Source organism: Spermophilus citellus (assembly GCF_964194105.1).
Source record: "Spermophilus citellus genome assembly, chromosome: 14".
NCBI lineage: Eukaryota > Metazoa > Chordata > Mammalia > Rodentia > Sciuridae > Spermophilus > Spermophilus citellus.
In genome coordinates, this window is record NC_138194.1 from 76,519,673 (window position 1) to 76,539,174 (window position 19,502).

Here is a 19,502-nt window from a genome sequence, read left to right on the forward strand (position 1 = left end):
CACCAGATTCCCCATGTTCTTGCCAAAATTTTGGCCAATCTGCTGTATGAAAGAAGTTATCATTGTTTTAATTTGTCTGTTCCCTGATTAGCAGTATACATGAGCATCTATCTTCCTGTGTGTTTCTTGGACATTCAGATTATTTTTTCTTCTGCAAATAGTGTACATCCTTAATCTCTTTTTTTTGTTGTTGTTGTTGCTGGATTCCCTTTTAATTGTCTTGTAGCTCTTTATTATATATCACATTTTCCAATCTTTTGCATGTGTTCTAGAAGTCTATCATTTGTGTTTTAGTTTGGTATCTTGTTCATGGAAACATTTAAATTATTGATCTCTTCTTATTTAGATAGCTTTGCTTATATGGTTAACCATGGCTTTTTATATCTTTTTAAAGATATCCATCTCTACCTCAAGATATTTGATTAAATATACTACTAAATTGTTTTAGTTTAGTTTTTTTATTTTTCACTTTTGAAATTCATGTGAAATCTATATTATGTGTAGTAATATGTAAATAGGTTGATTATGTTATTTTCTAATCAAATCTGGATACTTTTCAGAGTGAATGGAAAAACATTAAGTTTAAGATGCTGGGACAACAAGTGTAAGTGAGGACTATCCCAAACACTTTAGGATATATATCATTCTAAACTTGAATCTTATTTTCTTTTTAAATGGAAAGTATACATACCACTTATTATATAGGTTATTTCCTCATGAATTGTGACGGCAAGTCTGTCATATGCTAAATTACTCTACACATGTGTAGAGTAACTCATTCCATACTTTCAGTCAGATAATTCTTCATACTCTCTGTCAACACAGAGTCAAAATATGAAGCAATATAGAGGAATTCAACTGGAAAATACCATGAAAAATTAATGTGTCTTTTTCCCCCCTGCTTACTTATAGGCCTGTTGATTATGTCTTTTACGAGTCTTATTTTTTTTTCCTCTGAGAAATATATAATTTCATCACAAGATATTCTAATTTTTGTCATTTTAATGTTATTATTTAAACTTTCCCCTTCCAGGATCATATGAAGATAGCACAATTCTAACTATAGCAGGCTCTGGATTTTCTCCTAGCTCAGCTGTATCAGTCTCAGTTGGACCAACTAGTTGTTCTCTTCTTTCTGTGAATGGTAGGTTCTTTTTAAAATTATGAAAGTCTTAGTGTTCTTCTTTGAGAGAAATTAGAATCAAATAGCAGTTTTACAAATATGATCATCATGTAGTGTATCCTATGGAATCATAAAGTTGGCAACCCGTTCTGGATAATGCCATATCTTTTTACCTTTGATTATGACCACAGGCAAATTATTTCATTGATATACAACATCTTTACCCCATAACAGTTGATTTTTGGTTTATTTGTCTTTTTTTTCCCATCACAAAGTGGTTACATAAGATACTTCTTAGACTGTTTTGTCTGGAGGCACAAAAGTGTTCTGAGTTCTACCGTGGTCTACCATGGTCTTCTCTGCCTGTATTTTGACAGTGTTATATTATTCATGCAGCAAGAAGATGTGGCCATCTTCCCTGAATTCCACTCCAACAGACTTCTCTCCAGTGATGCAGAAGTTATATATCATTCACAATGTCTACCTCTTGAAATTGGGAGGTCCATAGCTATTTCTCCAAAAGTTATCTTTCAAGATCCTAGGTGTTTTCCATAATTTTAATAGATTAGAATTATGCAGATTGGAATCATTTCTGTTGTCCTTAATTTAAATCTACTATGAACTTTTGAGGTCAAATACTTGATATTGTATCTATATTACCAGTTTACATAGACTATTCTAAATAAAGTGAACAACATTATTTTCATTAAGGTTTATTTGTCTCTTTTATTAATAGAATGCATTATTTTACTCAATTTTTGACATAAACAGTATGTTGTAAAACTTTAGAATCATTCATATAAATGAGATCACTAATTAAGATTTTTTAAATTATGACAGTAATTTTCTTTGGCTACAGTAGCATCAAGGGAAGATTGTTTGCTTTCATTACTGATTTTCTAGGAGTGTCTGATTCATAGCATCAGGTAGTTGGCAAAGATTTTTCCCTCCATGATTCCCCTAGACCATTAATATATGTATAGTATTCTTTATACACATTTCCTAGGATCTAAAAATTAAGGCCAATGTTAATATTTGCAAATAAAATTTCAAATAATTTTATCTCAAAAAACTATTTTTTAATCATTTCTTCTTTTTCTATCACAAGAAAATGAGATCAAGTGCCAGATTCTGAATGGAAGTGCTGGACATGTACCAGTTGCTGTGTCCATAGCTGATGTTGGACTAGCACAGAATGTAGAGGGTGAAGGATTCCACTTCATTTATGAGAGTCGGATCTCACACATCTGGCCTGATTCTGGAAGCCTGGCAGGTAATAATAAATAGTTCTCAACAGAGAAAATCTCATACATTTACACATTTTATTGTGCTGTTTTTAGTACAGAGCAAAGGGAAGGTAACCAAAAACTCCCTCATATAGAACAAAGGAGAGTCTCCTTTAGAAGGCACAGTGATTAAATGGTTGACTAATTCTTTTGTTTCTTATGGAGCACAAGTCAGGGTGACTGCTTATAGTTACATCTTAGGTTATTGAATTAATATCATCAATTATTACATGTTTCTATAACAAGCTCATTAATTATGTCAGCATAAGATTTATTAGTAATTATTCTGCTTACCAGCTGCTCCATTTGTAACCATAGTCTCAATGGAGCTACTTGACCCAGAAAAAGTTCCTGGAACACATGGGGTAAAGGAAGGCTGACAAAGAAGATGGAGAGAAAATAACACATTCTTCTTGTCCTGCTTCATTTCCTCTGTATTTTTTTTTTTGTTGTTGTTGTTTGTTTGTTTTTACCATGCCTTATTTCAGGTTTTGTGCTTTGGTTTTGATTTTTTGGTGTTCTTAAAATATTATTTTTATTTTATTGAGTGTTTTTTTTTCCTGGATTTTCTTTTAGTTGGAGGTATTAAAAATTCGGATTTGGTGAGAGGCTTCATTTTCCACCCATGGTGAGATTAATAGAAACAACAGACTTTCTCTTTAGAATGAAGAAAGTACTGTGGAAAATGATAGTTGCTGCTAATCATGCCCCAGAGCAAATGTGGGTTGCAAATCTGTGCTACTTATCTCAGTCCCATTCCTTTAGAATTCCAGGCTTCAGAGCCCAGACTCAGGTGTGTGATGGTGAACAAACAAGTCTTTATTCTGGTTCTTGATCTATTTGACTGCCCAGCTCTTAGATAACTGGACAGTTTTCCAATGATGAGATAGATGTTGCCAAAATTTCTTCTTGTTTTCGTTAATCTGCTTTTTGTTTTCTTTATTTAGGTGGTACTCTACTGACAGTATCTGGATTTGGCTTTAGTGAAAATTCAAAGGTTTTAGTTGGAAATGAAACCTGCAGTGTGACCGAAGGGGATTTGAATAAGATAACTTGCAGAACACCAAAAGTAAGCCCCCTGATTTCAGTTTTTTCCCCCTAAGTTAAAAATCTTAACATCTGGGCAGAGGGTGAAACAAATGAATTATTTTCTAAAAATTGTAGTTTCTGTTTTGATTTTTTAAGAATTATTTGTTCGGGGCTGGGGATGTAGCTCAAGTGGTAGCACACTCGCCTAGCATGCATGAGGCACTGGGTTTGATTCTCAGCAGCACCACATAAAAAATAAAATAAAGATATTGTGTCCCCCTAAAAAACTAAAAAATAAATATTTTTTAAAAAGAATCATTTCTTCAACATCTCCCTGCCAAGATTTTAAGACAAAATACCATCTCAACATTCTAGGTACTTAAAAATCATGAAAAAGAACACACAAACCAATATTAATTAAACTTAAACAATGTGTTCCAGTGGAAATATTAGTAGTAGATACAAAGTAAAGATAAAATATAGTGGAAAGGGTGTGTCAGAAAAACGTTTCATTGAAAAGTTAGTGTCCTGTTATTATTTGAAGATACATAGAAGGTTACTATGTAAACCAAAAGGTGAAAAAAATCAATATTTACAAATATTCTAAAAAATTCACAAGAAAATGTAGAAACTTTTAATTTTTAAAAAGAAATATATTTTTAAATGTGTTTAAGTTTGTTGACAAAAATGTGACTTTTTCATGGAATATGAAAATGTTAGGCCAATAATGATTCTTTATTTTTAAAACTAATCTTTAAATTTAAACAAAGGCTCTGCTTTGCCAATTATGTACAAAAGGATAATGAATTTAGTCATGGACATAAAAAATGTAACAGAGTAAATGGGGTTATTACATAGTTGTGATCTGTAAAAAATAAATGAGTGTATGCTGGACTGAATGATGGAGATAAGAATCTGAGGGATATGATGAATTAAAATTTACTTTCTTTCAATTATGGCATTCAGCTACATGCTAAATATACAATAAATAAACACCAAATGATTGAAATAACTGTTTTTCCTAATTGGGAATTGCATAGATATTGTATCAATGAAAGCACCAAATATTTTTTTTTGAGAGGTCCAAGTGTTTAGTGTTGGATTCTCAAACTAGATTAGCAGAAGATATAATAATGTGATTTTCGAATGAAATAGAATAATTGCATTTGAGTCTATTCCAGGAACAAAAAGGCACAACTTTTATTTAGTATCTTATCCTTGATCAAATAGAGAAGCACTTATCCAGAGCATCTCAACTTCATTGTGGAGCCCTCAAAATCCAATAATACAGATTCTTTTAAGTTGATCATAAAAATCACTGTGTTATATATCTTGGTAATTCAAACATATAGTCTATATTTGATGTCATGGTTTTTTAAATATCTGAAAACTGACTCATGACTTTTAAACATAAAAATTTCAGAAGTTTGTTTTAATTAATTCTATTTCTTTCAGACAATGAATTTCTATCACATTCAACATTTATTATTTCTTAATTGTTTTATTTTTTCCTTTTGTTTTAGAGAATTGAGGGTACAGTTGATATTTCAGTTATTACCAATGGATTTCAAACCACAGCAAAGGATGTTTTCAGTTATAATTGTTTACAGACTCCAGTTATAACTGATTTTAGTCCAAAAGTACGAACAATTCTAGGTAAGAAATCTTTTAATAAGACCAGTTATTTGACATATATAGAGAAACCACTTCCAGAAATTCCTTCAAAGCACAGTCTAATACAGTTTTGTTTCTTAAAATAAGTAAGTCACAGTTTGTTTTTCATCTTTCTTTTTTAATATCAATTTTCTATTTATAATTTTACTTTTAAAATTTGCAACATGGAGAAAATTATTATTGTTTTAAAAAGTACTTTATCTTTTTTTCCTTGTGAAACAGTTAAACCTGAGTTTTATCTTCACATGACAGCCATCTACTTTTTTGTTGTTTCTCCATTTACCTCTGATAGAGTTAGGATTACCTACATCTAATGAAAGAAAAGAGAATTGAGTTGACTTATTTAATATGCAAATTTTCACACTGGATAATAAATTGAAACCTTCTGCAAAAGTTTTTTTTTCTTCTGAAATAATAGGAGATGTTAATTTAACAATTAAGGGTTATAACTTTGGAAATGAACTCACGCAAAACATGGTGGTGTATGTTGGAGGAAAACCCTGCCAGGTTCTTCACTGGAACTTCACAGATATTCGATGCCTTTTGCCTACATTGTCTCCTGGAAAGCATGATATCCATGTAGAAGTCAGAAATTGGGGCTTTGCATCAACAAGGTATGGTAATGAACATAAACTTGGTAGAGTTGGAGAATACATAGGGCTAATAGAATTGGGACAGGAAAATAAATAATCTTTAATCTTTAATATATTAATTGCTTTTGTTGCCTTTATATATCTTCTTTTGCCAAAGACTCAGAAAATCTCAGAAAAATTCAATATGACACTTAGTTGTGAGACCAATACCATTCAGATCAGCTAGTAAAATTCTCTGTGCAACTAGGTTTGTGTATGTCACATGATTTTCATTCATTCAGGAAATACTTGTCAAACAGTTTCTAGGGGACGAGCACTTGCTTAATGCTGGACTCACAGTAGAGAATAAAAGGGGCATGTTACCCACATTAATGGTGCTCACGGTTTTATTGGAGAAATTGATTATGAACAGAAAATTACATCAATAATCTAATCATAAATGTGGAAAAGACTATGAATAAGAGGTACCAGGTGTTAATAAAAAGGTAATAAATGTAGCTAACTTATCTTAAGGTACAGGGAAGCATTCTCTGTAAAGGTGATAATTAAGCCAGGAAATAGGTAGGTAGGTGCTAGCCATCTGAAGGGCAGGAAGAGAATCTTTCTCTGATTCTATTTCTGTAGGGATTTAGTATTTTCTTCCCTGAAACTCTTTGTTTACTTGTAACAACTTTAATTCTTGTGTGAGGAATTACTAATGTGGAATACTTAGAAGAAGAGAACACTGAAATTTAGGGATTAAAAAGAAGACAAATAAAGCTGATGTCAGAAAGGAATGAGAGATGACAGCAGCAGTATCTTGCAGGAGATGAAGATGAGCAACAGAAACCATAATCCCAAGGCTACATTCCCTTTCAATCTGATTTGAGTTAATATTATCTCACAGAGAATAGCTCACATGAGTTTTAGAAGGCTCTGGCTTGTACTTTAGCTGGATGATATAATGTGCAGGATTGATACCATACAAATTGTATATTTAGGTGGTAGTTGAAGAAATACTAATTTAGTTATGCTGAAGAAGTTAAATAAAAGTTAATACAAAGATTCACTGGAATTTTTCTGCCTGTGCAGTTATGTGAGACTTGGAATATGGGAGTCAACTCTATATCAGGTCAGAAAAGCACTACATTTTTATGGGCTTCTAGCAGACACATTCTAACTATAACAAAGAAAAATAAATTAAAATCTTTCATGGAGATGGGGGAAGGGAAATCCTGTAAGTTCCCAACAAACATGGAATGATTAATTTAAATTAATTACACAAAATTTTATTACTCATATAAGATATATGACTTTTTTCTTTTTTATATGTAGAACTGCCTTTATATTTTATTCTAATGTGGATATATTTTAAAGGCTTTCCTGTATTTCTTGTGATCTCATTTCTCATAACCAGATTTTTCATAGTAGTTTCAGATTTTCTATCTCAAATTTGTGCTGTCAGATTTTCAAAAATCTAATTTAAAATTACTAACATATAGCACCCAACCAAATTGAGGTTATGATAATTCAGATTATCTAGCCTTAAAAATGATATGTAATTACATATAAATTCAATTATTTCCTCTTCCTAAAAAGTCATATACTTTTAAGAATTTCATAATATGAGCCCATGAGAAGGAAATTCATTAGGAAAATCTATTTTTTTTTTCTTTTCAGGGATAAATTAAATGCTTCAATTTGGTATATTTTGAAAGTGACCAACATGTTTCCACAGAGAGGCTCCTTGTATGGTGGGACTGAAATCACTGTACTGGGTTTTGGGTTCAGCACCATACCAATGAAGAATACGGTCCTCTTAGGTAAGAGCTATATCCCCTGTGAGGGATATTGCCATTTTTCTCAGCTAAAAGGATGTACTATAGGTGCTGAGTTATTACACAAATACTACCAATCATGGAAACATTACTGTTCTATTAATGTAAAGAATGTTAAGTATATTTGGTTAAGGAGATAAAGAAAATCTGAATAAACTGCTTTCAAACTTTAGATTTTCAATCAATTAATATTATATATTTTATGTATATAGATCACTTAAAGGAGGAGGGGTCAGTTTTGAAAATAATCAGTTCTCAAACATGATTACCATTAAAAACAATATCCTACCATATAACACAGATTTTGACAAAACCTTGACTGTTTACTAAGCTCCATTTCTTCACAAGAAATATTTGAGAAAAAAAATCTTTTCCATCTTTGTTTTTCTAGGATCCTTTCCATGCAATGTTACATCATCATCAGAAAATGTCATAAAATGTATTCTTCATTCAACAGGGAATGTATTCAGAATTACCAACAATGGGGAAGATTTAGGTACCAACCAATATTTATATATTGTGAATAAGGAAAAGCATGTTAACCTGAAATTAATTTGATTTTTATTTATTTTATACCTCAAATTATTTGGATAGTAAATATAAATATTTATTTTAAGATCTATGGTATCTGCTTTGACATAGAAGTTACATATGGAGTGAATCAGTGGCAAGTTGAGTTTAAAAGGCTAGAGTTCACAACTTATTCAGGAATTGACAGTTGGCTTTGCTACAGTGCAGAATCTCCTGATTATTGCAGTTTATTATCAGTCATCAGTTTCCAAATGAATATTTAAGTTGAAATTTTGTATTTTTGCATGCCTATATGCTTCAGAAAATTCTTATTTCTAAAGAATTGATCATTGCCTTTAAAAATATCCCATGTAAAATATTCTGTGTAACTTATTGAGTATCCACATTTTTAAAAATTATCTCTTGACCATTGCTTTTTGAGTTATATGACTTATTTTCTTCCTTATTTTTCACATTATATTTTTTCCCCATTACTCCTGTTTATTTTTGTTAAGGGCTTAAGTGACATACATAATACAATTTTACAGTATTAACTAAAAAGTTGCTTTCAGTAGTAACTGTAAAAATGTTTTCAAAGTTAATTAAGAAATTGATTGCTTTCCTTTTTTCTTTTAATATATGACTCAATTCCTACATCCAGTACATGGATTAGGCTACGCTTGGTCACCATCAGTCTTAAACGTGTCTGTAGGAGACACAGTGACATGGCATTGGCAAGCACATCCATTTCTTAGGGGGATAGGATATAGAGTTTTCTCTGTCTCCAGTCCCGGAAGTGTAATTTATGATGGCAAAGGATTTACAAATGGAAGGCAAAAATCTTTATCAGGTAAGTTTCCTCTTTATTAAAATTTGCATGATGCCTCATTTCCCTATATGTAATACAAAGACATTTTGTTTAGATTTAACATATTTTTACATAGACTATATATGTAAATGTGCTAAATCGTTTACCTGGCATTTTATGGCTATGGTAAAGATATTATAAATGCATGTAAGAACTCATTCTGAAATATCTTTAATGATTCTGTGATAACTGACCAACTGAAAAATACACGGAAACAGCAAAATACAATGAAAATAATAATATATAATTGAATCTTACCAGTCTGGTAGCAAGTGATGGGCTTCTGTTGATTGGAGTCAACTTTAAAACGAATGCTTCTTAAATAAATAAAAACATAAAATGAATGCTTCTTGTAGGAAAGCTCAGTGTAAAGTGAATCTTTTATATTGCTTTTTTGTTTGTTTTGTATGAATGAAGATATAGAGTATTGTCTTTCTGTTGTTAATTTTTCATTGCATGTTGAGTTTTTCTTTAAACTTTGTAATTTATATCAGACTTGGCATGGTTTTATAACACATTAATGTTGGATCTTATCTTTCTGGAGTATGATTTTATTATGCAAAATAGTTCTTTTATAACCAGTAAGTACATTTCCTTCCTATTTCCTGTTGAGAAATAATGAATTTGTCATATACATGTACATTTAATGATCATTTTAAATTTCAAAGATGCATTAATTGCTTGTATTCACTATGTACAATCTTATTTTATGGCAGGTTCATTTTCTTACCAATTTACTTCACCTGGAATCCATTATTATAGCAGTGGGTATGTTGATGAGGCTAACTCCACTTCCCTCCAAGGAATCATTAACGTTTTACCAGCCCAAACCAGGCACATTCCCCTGCACCTGTTTGTGGATAGCACTGAAGCCACCTATGCTCAGGGTAAGAGGGTTAAAGATGGAAACCTTTATTCAGGTGACCCAGGGCTCATGGGACCTTTCTAGAGTAGGAGTCAGATGACTGGGTTTAACCTACTTATGTCTCTTGCTACCACATGACCCCTCATAGGTTCAGACAGTTCTGAAGTTGGAGTGTATTCTATAAAATAAAGGTGCTGTTAATGTCTTCTTGCCAATCTCTTAGAACCCTTGTGTGCTTACATGAAATGCAAAGGGAGAATGCTGACTCCCTGCATGTGTCTGTAAACCTATTAAAATGTTAGGTGATGCTATTGTTTTATTTTTCCTATGGGATCTGGACTTAGACAAATTGAAAATGAATTAATTTTATATTCATTCTTATATCTACACTGTAACATCTTTGTCCAAGTCTTTAATATTGTTATTCTGCCTGGGACCCTCTTGTCATTAAAAAAAAGAAGAAGATTTTTCAGAGCTTAAAAGCATCTTCCTTAAAATAAAGAGTTATGCAATCTGAAAACATTTCTCGTTTTAGAATGTTATCCATGACTTACAGGCAGTTCTTTTGTCTAAAGGAGGACCGGAGAATTTGCACTTAGAAAGCTCTGTGGCAGGCTGCCTAGCAACAGAACCCCTCTGTGGCCTGAACAATATCAAGGTTAAAAATTCAAATAGACTGTTTTTTGAGCTTTCAAGTTGTAATTCACCATCTATAAGCAATATTACCCCATCTACCGGAACAGTCAATGAATTGATAACAATTTCTGGGCGTGGCTTCAGTAATCTCACATGTGCTAATAAGGTAAGAATTTAAAGCTCTCCTTTGAATCTTCCATATACTCAATGAAATGAAGATGTTTTAACATAACTTCATAATTTAATTTTTACCCGCTTTTTGAGATATAGTTCACATACCAAACAATTCAACCATTTAAAGTATACAATTCAATAGCTAAGTATATATAAAGGTAGACTCAGAGACTCATGACCACAATCAATTTTATAATTTATTTTTTTACCTCAAAACAAAACCTAAAACCTTTGGATATCATCTCCAACTACCCCATTCATCCCAGCCCAAGGAAACCACTAACTTACTTTCCATTCTTACAGATTTGACTATTCTGGTCATCTCTTATAAATACAGTCATAAAATATGGAGCTCTCTGTGACCAGCTTTTCCCACTTAGCACATTTTCAAAGTGTCTCCATGTTGTACCATTTGTTGGTACTTTATTTTTTTATGGCCAAATAATATCCCATTGTATGTTACCACATTTTATTTATCCATTCACCAATTGAAGGACATTGAGTTGTTTTCACTTTGCAGCTACTATGAATACTGTAGTTACAAACATGCATGTACAATCACAATTTGATCTTAAAGTTAATTCAAGATATGTATTAATCATCTCCCAAATTTAATTTTATGAATAAAAACTTTACACAGAATTAGTGTTCTAAAATTATGGTTGTTGCTAGTACAAAATATAAGTTCATATTAGAGTAATATATTGATTTGTTTTATTTCATATTCATTTTACTTTCAGGTTACAATTGGTAGTTACCCCTGTGTTGTAGAAAAAAGTAGTGAAAATTCTATTATGTGTCATATTGACCCTCAAAACTCAATGGATGTTGGTATCAGAGAAATTGTCACTTTGATTGTTTACAATTTGGGCACTGCTATCAACACACTGTCCAAGGAATTCGACAGACGATTTGTACTTTTGCCAAGCATCGATATGGTGTTGCCAAGTGCAGGATCAACTACTGGAATGACAAGAGTGACCATAAAGGGCTCTGGATTCTCAGCTTCTTCTGCAGGTGTAGAAGTCTTTATGGGTCATTTCCCATGTAAAGTTCTAACAGTGAATTACACAGTCATTGAATGTGAAACATCCCCTGCTCCCCAACAGCTTGTGCATGTAGATCTTCTAATACACGGAGTGCCTGCCCAATGTCAGGGAAACTGCAGCTTTTCATATTCAGAAAGCATCACTCCTTATATAACAGGAATCTTCCCAAACTCTATTGAAGGATCTGTAAATGTTCTTATTGAAGGAAAAGGTTTGGGGACTGTTTTGGAGGAGATTGCTGTTTTCATTGGAAATCAACAGTTCAGAGTAACACACGTTAATGAAAAGAACATCACTGTTCTTATGACTTCTCTCCCAGCTGGGCCTCATTCTCTCAGAGTTGTGGTGGGATCCAAGGGCTTGGCTCTGGGAAACCTGACTGTTAGCAGCCCTGCAGTAGCTTCTGTCTCACCAAAGTCTGGAAGCATTGGTGGAGGAACCATTTTGAGGATCACAGGGAATGGCTTTTATCCTGGCAACACTACCGTTACTGTTGGGGAGCACCCTTGTCAGATGGTTTTTGTCAACTCCAGTGAGGTCTACTGCAGCACCCCACCAGGGAGAGCTGGAAAGGTTGATCTGAAGATCTTTGTTAATGCCATCACTTATCCATCTTTGTCATTTAACTATTCCCTGGAGGATACACCATTTCTCAGAGGGATTGTTCCAGATCAAGGTAGTCCAATACTTACTTGCATTTTTTATTATATTTATATGACATCATCAGTACTATTTATTAATATAAAGTTATAATAATATTCATAAATAATTGTTAAGATGTGTTTTTTACACAGCCTATTAGTATATTGGGTTCGAGTTCTGTGTAGTCTCTGTTTTGTGATTATTTTTGGTATGTTTTTGGGATAAAATTTTTAGCTAAATTTTAATTTGTCTTGAACGATACCTCCATTAAATTGGCCTACCATTCAAATAAAGGAATGACTAATTTCAATGCACCAAAATGGATAATTTATGTCATTTATGTTCATATGGCACAAGAAACAACTGTTAAAATTCACAAGAAGTTGATCTTGCTGAAGTTGAGAAATTTTCAGAGTACTGTAATTCCATGAAACTCCAATTGATTATTGTTAGTATGATAGAATTCTTTTTAAGGAAGTAATTGGCACATTCAAATAGAGAAAATTATTATGATTTACTTAATTATTTAGCATAACACATTTTTTCCAAGCTAAGAATAGATCAAAATGTCTTCCAAGTTCCTTGTCATTATGCTGTGCTGTTTCTGAACATCTTTATGCTATTGTAATAATTTTCAACCATGTAATGAATTCTGAAGTAGCAGCTGTAGTGCCATGGTTCAGAGCATGATCTTTATACTAGGTTCAAATCTTACTTCTTCTACTTCTTAATGATTAAATCTTGGACACTTTTGTTCTGCTTTGTTTTAACATTGGTTTCTTTATATATTCAGGTACCCCTCGTGAAAACTTAAGAATTTCATTCATAAAATGTAATTTAGAATGATACATTTCATAAATAATTCATTAAATGTTCACCTTTTAAAAAGGTGTTTTTTCATTTTACATCCTGGGAAATGTATCAGGTTAAATCAGATAAATTTTGTTCATTCAAGAAGTTTTCTATTAAAATTTTCTTTAATACATCAAGTTTGCTCATTGGAGCAAATGTTAGCAAATGTTAATAGAAATAATGTATCTATATATTTGTAGTCATTGCAGAGGATGATGTTTGTTCCTTACTTCCATGGACCATTTCTCTTCCTATCTCTCTTTGAATGTTTCTTTTAGAATAAGGTATGTGAAGCATAAGAAACTTTTAAGGGTTGGGAATATAGCTTAGTTGATAAAGGGCTTGTCTCACATGCGCAAGGCCCTAGAACTTTTAAACAAGTGAAACCCAAGCTGTTTTATTTACTGAAGAGACACAAAGTAAATGACACCTAGAATTAGCACTATTGCATTTTAAAGTGAAATGTCAAACAAAATGATAGTTTTAATATATATAAAATAATTTTTGTTTTGTATCTTAAAACTATTTTTAACATTAAATATCTTATTAATATTTGTAGTGTATATTATAATGTTGCATATATCATGACATGTTGGTGATTCTCACTATAATTATATAGGAATTGTTACTATTACTGCTTGAATTAAATTCAAAATATTACTTGACCCTGCATTTGTAACAAATTGTAGAAATTACTATCTATTCATAAAATTTAGGTGTGTGTGTGTAGTCACTTGAATGACTTATGAGAAATTCTGTGTTTAATGCCTTTGCCCTTCCTCAGTGTACATTTTTCAAAAGAAAGATTGAGATTCTTGGTTCTGTGTACAGTCATTAAGACCTTAACATTAATATTCACTTAAAAGTTTTTAATTTTTTTTCTGTATTTACAATCTTATACCTAAGTATATATCATGATTTGTTTATCAAGTCAGATCTATTAAAAATATTTGAATTAAGAAAAAAGATAGTTTATTCTCAAAAAGCATTGCTAATATCAGGGGGGAAAATCACCAAGAATAAAAAATAATTAGCTTCATCCATGTAGCCTAACCCACCATGACCTGTGCAGACATTCATACTTCTTAATTCTACATCATCTTTCTTCTCTTTGCCTTTCTTCTACTTCTCTATCTTTTCTACTGTCTGAATTAGAAACTTACAATTCAGGAGAATGTATGGAAGGGCTGGAAAATAATGACCATTGAGATATGTCAGTTATAGTTAGTGTACAGTAGACTGTAATCTTTATTGTATTCAAAATGTCTGTAACACAGCATGTATATTAGTGTTAGTTTTAAAATACTGGGTATTATTTTGTTTACACAAAGAGGTCTATTTTTAAATGCATGCATAAGTATTGAAATTTAGATATACACTTAACAGTGTTTGCTTTTTTTTTTTTTTTTTTAAGGTCTACCAGGAACTGAAATTGAGATCACTGGATCTAACTTTGGTTTTGATATCTCAGAAATTTCAGTGATGCTTGGTGACATTCAGTGCAATGTAACCACGGTCAATGACAGCGTGCTGCAGTGTGTCACTGGTGCCCATGCTGGTGGCACTTTTCCTGTGCTGATGCATCATAAGACTAAAGGTTCCGCCGTGTCCACTGTTGAATTTGAGTACCCACTTCATATTCAGAATATTCATCCAACTCAAGGTAGTCATGAATATGCAGAAGTATATGCATATTTATATTGTTTCGGTAAACACATTTAGAAAAAATAATGTTCTTTAAACATTACTAAAATTTGTACTTCCATTAATACATGTTTTTCTCTATTCATCAAACAAATAAGCAAGCCAGAGTACTAACTAAAGATTCCGAAGTATTGGGCAAATGCCTTTATTTGTCTTAGGACTACATAATTTATTTAAAATTTAGCCCTAAAGTGACCAGAGTATAGATTGAATTTTTTAAAATGATATTTAGCCCATCACTAACATATATTCATTGCTACAAAAATAGTATTTTTTTCTAGTTGAAAATTATTTTAATGGCTATAAACCTTTAAGCATAACCAATGAACTCAACTGAAATAGTAATTTTATGCATATATTTTGACTATTTTGAAATTCTTTGTGACACTTCTTTTAAATAAAAATATAGTTTCTAGAAATATTTTATATGAATTACCAGATTTGACATTTTCTCAATGAAGAGTTTAAAACAGTACAAAGCAAAAGATACTCTTTTATTAGTATAATAATTTCAGATCATTTAATACAATCTATTGCCATTTCAGATTTCAAAATAAAGTTAATAAATATGTACATAGGGAAAGTTTCTTCTCAGTTTTATTGTTCCCTTGTATTTGTCTTCACTAGGGAGTTTTGGTGGTGGCCGAACCATGACTGTAACAGGCACTGGGTTTAATTCACAAAATTCAATTGTATTGGTCTGTGGCTCAGAGTGTGCCATCGACAGGCTGAGGTCTGATTACACCACGTTATTATGTGAGATTCCATCCCATGATGGTAAGTTGTGAGAAAAAAAAATGGCTACTATTGAGAATTGTTTAATCATATAAAGATCACAGTCAGAATTGCTGTTTTCAAATTGTTAGTTTCCTTGGAAATAATTGAATCATCCTAACTTTAAGCAGTTCATTCAGAACTTTATTTTCTAGGTTTAATATATCTTTGAAGATGTCAGTTTATGACAAAAACTGATGACACTTAGCATATTGGGTAGGCCAAATGAGAACATGTCTTTAGTTCTTGCTAGTGTATTAGGTTTTTTTTTTTTTTTTTTTTTAAGATAGGATAGTATGACACAAACTGCCAAGATTCAAATCCTGTGTGTCTTCAGCACTGGAAAACTGAGGAGGCAGGTTTACAGAACTGACTACAGTAAGAGGTCTGAGGGAGGGGTTTTCCCTCTGGATAATGTGCATGTACTTTGTGATGTTTCGGCTGTTGTGAGAGGCTTTTAGAACTACACATTCAGCCTGTGTTTATTAGAACATGATCATGGGAAAAGGAAGATGTTATTGAAAAGGTTTGGGGGACTTAGGAATGATTACACAACGTTATTATGTGAGATTCCACCTAAAGATCTATGGCAGAGCTGTGCTGAGTTTGACCCTCTTTTCATAGGCAGGGGACCTGAGCAAGCTTGTGAAGTGAGTGTGGTCAACGGGAAAGATTCGTCGCTGTCTGTGACTCCGTTTACATACATGACCTCACTGACTCCGCTCATCACTGAAATATCTCCCAGGAGAGGCAGCACAGCAGGGGGCACCAGACTCACAGTCAGGGGATCAGGATTCAGGTACTGTCTTTTCACACACACGATTTGATTGATGTTTCCAAATTCCAGCCACTATGCCAGCAACCCAATGTGCCAGGACAGTGCTTAAATATAGCCGTGTTCACATGCACCTTTCTGCTCATAAGCCACACTCAAGGCACAAAATAGTACTAATAGCTAACATTGATTGTGTGCTCAGTCTGTGCCAGGTACCTTCCTATCCACAAAAACTTCCTGCCTTATCTTATGAGACATTTTTAATCCCAGCTGGGTTATGTGGTACTTCCATTCCTAGTCTTTTAATGATAAAATGGGATTAAATATACCATATTTAAATAATTAAGTATACCAGATTTAAATATACCACTTGTTGGTATTTATCCAAAAGACTTAAAATCAGCATAATATAGAGATCCATGCATACCAATGTCTGTAGCAGCACAATCCACAATAGCCAAGTCATGGAACCAGCCTAGGTGCCTATCAACAGACATATGGATAAAGAAAATGAGGTATCTACACCATAGAGTTCTACTCAGTCACAAAGAACAATGAAATTATGTCATTTGCTACCATTTGTAAATGGTAGGACTAATATGAGAGCGCTGAAGTATCTTGCCCCAAATCCTAGTAACATCACAAACATAATCACCTTGTTATGCTTTTCCCACTGTCCGATCTTTGACTGTGATCTGCTTCCTGGGTGAAAGGAACATCTTTCTGTACATCAGACCTATTTCCCTGTAAATAGTCTTGTTCCTTCTTCTCATGCTTACTATTAGCTCAAACTTCTTGACCATATTGTCATCACTGTTCAGGTGGATCAGGCTGACTTCAAAACACGATATCACATAAGCTGTAGAAGGCAATTTTCGTTCCTCAAGTACCCATAATTTTATTTTGGATTTGAATTTTAAAAGGAGGTTAATTTCTAAGGTCTGTGAGTATGATAAAAATGTCACATAGTGGAACCAACCCAGATGCCCTTCAATAGATGAATAGATAAAAAAAAATGTGGCATTTATACAAAATGGAGTACTACGCAGCACTAAAAAATGACAGAATCATGGAATTTGCAGGGAAATGGATGGCATTAGAGCAGATTATGCTTAGTGAAGCTAGCCAATCCCTAAAAAACAAATGCCAAATGTCTTCTTTTATATAATGAGAGCAACTAAGAACAGAGCAGGGAGGAAGAGCAGGAGGAAAAGATTAACATTAAACAGAGACATGAGGTGGGAGGGAAAGGGAGAGAAAAGGGAAATTGCATGGAAATGGAAGGAGACCCTCATTGTTATACAAAATTACATATAAGAGGTTGTGAAGGGAATGGGAAAAAAAAACAAGGAGAGAAATGAATTACAGTAGATGGGGTAGAGAGAGAAGATGGGAGGGGAGGGGAGGGGGGATAGTAGAGGATAGGAAAGGTAGCAGAATACAACAGTCACTAATATGGCATTATGTAAAAATGTGGATGTGTAACCGATGTAATTCTGCAATCTTTGTAATGTTTTGAACAACCAATAAAAAAAAAAAAAGAAGGTGCCCATTTGGAGACCAACGAATAAGGAATAAGAGCAAAGTAATTCCAACTCAGGCAGTTCTTCCTCTAACGCTAGAGCACTTGGTAATTTGGGCGGTTCTATTTCCTGACCTTTTATATCTTTGTTTACTGTATTCCTTAACAAATATTTTTGAAGTCTTAATTGAAAAAAGTGTCAATGTGCACTTGGATGGATCCTAGGACGAGATCATTACTTTGCAATAACACAGATGAAAAAAGGGATTTGATTATATGACATAGGAATTTGAGAAAAACTTTGTCCTGTTTTTCCTTTTCTCCTTTACAGTGAAAATACCCAGGATGTTCACATCACTATAGCTGAAGCCAGATGTAATGTTGAGTTTTCCAACAGGACACACATCTTCTGTACAACAGAGGCCCATACTCCTTCAGGACGGGCGCCAGTTCATGTCAACATCAGAGACATCGGCAGGGCCACGCTGGTAATAATGCTGTTGGGAATACTGATCACAGCAATAGAAACACTTATTATGGAGGGTGGGCTAATGGGTAGTGGATGTTTTACTTTAATGTCTCCAAAAGATAACTGAACTGTAACTCCACCAAATTTTAAGTAATTGCCATTTTGGTGCTTATTACTAAAATTTTTATTACTTTTGAATCATAAACTAATTGGTAATGTATTTTTCACTTTATTATTATGAGAAACTAGAGTCAGCTATCACATATTTGAAGTGGGATATATTTTGTTGTTAAAAATATGCATTGCTTTACATTTATGTCTGAGAAATTGAAAAATTCTGGTAAATTCTCTGAACTTCAAAATCTCTTGTGCTTTATTACAGGATAATGCTGATTTCCTATATGTTGATGCTTGGTCCTCCAATTACTCATGGGGAGGAAAATCTCCCCCAGAGGAAGGGTCACTTGCTATTATTACAAAAGGACAGATCATTTTATTGGACCAAAGTACCCCTATTCTGAAAATGTTGCTTATTCAGGGTAAATTTCTGAAAATCTGTTTATTAGTCTCTGCCTAGGGACTATTTCTGTGAAGTTAATTTAACCAACATTTGTGATTGTGAACATCCATCGTTACACTGTGTTTTTAATATGGAATATAGTGCTGAGTTTTCTGAGTATTAGTCTCTTTGTAATTATGATATTATTGGGTTACAATAAGCATTCTTTTAATCAAATAGAACAAAAAAGTGTCATATTGTATTACATGCCCCTACACAACTTTTATAGTTAAATGTTGTCTCATGAAACTTTGGTTTCCATAATCAAAAGTGAACTTGCCCATGAGCTCATAGTTAATTGATCTCAATAGTACACAGCATTTCCTACTGCAGAAATGCTGATATGATGGATCCAAGAGGTTATAAACTTATAACAGTCCATTGAAGTCAATCCTAAATGAACCCCTGATTCCCTTGGTAGCCAGAGTGTGACTATATGACCTTTGCATGAGACCCTGCTTTCAGTGGTCACTGGAGCTTCTCTCTGTTCCTTAATATACTTTTTATAAAAAAATATTTTTAATTGTATGCAGACACAATACCTTTTCATTTAATTTATTTATTTCTATGTGGTGCTGAGG

General features: G+C 32.9%; 1 protein-coding gene across 1 annotated transcript in view; it reads left to right on the forward strand.

Moving 5' to 3' along the window:
* PKHD1L1 (PKHD1 like 1) overlaps positions 1–19,502 on the forward strand; it is a 141,818-nt gene that overhangs the window by 57,856 nt on the left and 64,460 nt on the right. Inside the window, exons 28-43 of the mRNA XM_081266473.1 lie at positions 1,034–1,144; positions 2,232–2,396; positions 3,357–3,478; positions 4,962–5,094; positions 5,531–5,726; positions 7,365–7,507; positions 7,914–8,018; positions 8,694–8,882; positions 9,617–9,787; positions 10,341–10,567; positions 11,316–12,300; positions 14,533–14,781; positions 15,450–15,599; positions 16,221–16,395; positions 18,225–18,381; positions 18,745–18,901. Of these exons, the coding sequence (XP_081122599.1) occupies positions 1,034–1,144; positions 2,232–2,396; positions 3,357–3,478; positions 4,962–5,094; positions 5,531–5,726; positions 7,365–7,507; positions 7,914–8,018; positions 8,694–8,882; positions 9,617–9,787; positions 10,341–10,567; positions 11,316–12,300; positions 14,533–14,781; positions 15,450–15,599; positions 16,221–16,395; positions 18,225–18,381; positions 18,745–18,901 (3,435 nt within the window). The remainder of the gene's footprint in view (positions 1–1,033; positions 1,145–2,231; positions 2,397–3,356; positions 3,479–4,961; positions 5,095–5,530; positions 5,727–7,364; positions 7,508–7,913; positions 8,019–8,693; positions 8,883–9,616; positions 9,788–10,340; positions 10,568–11,315; positions 12,301–14,532; positions 14,782–15,449; positions 15,600–16,220; positions 16,396–18,224; positions 18,382–18,744; positions 18,902–19,502) is intronic.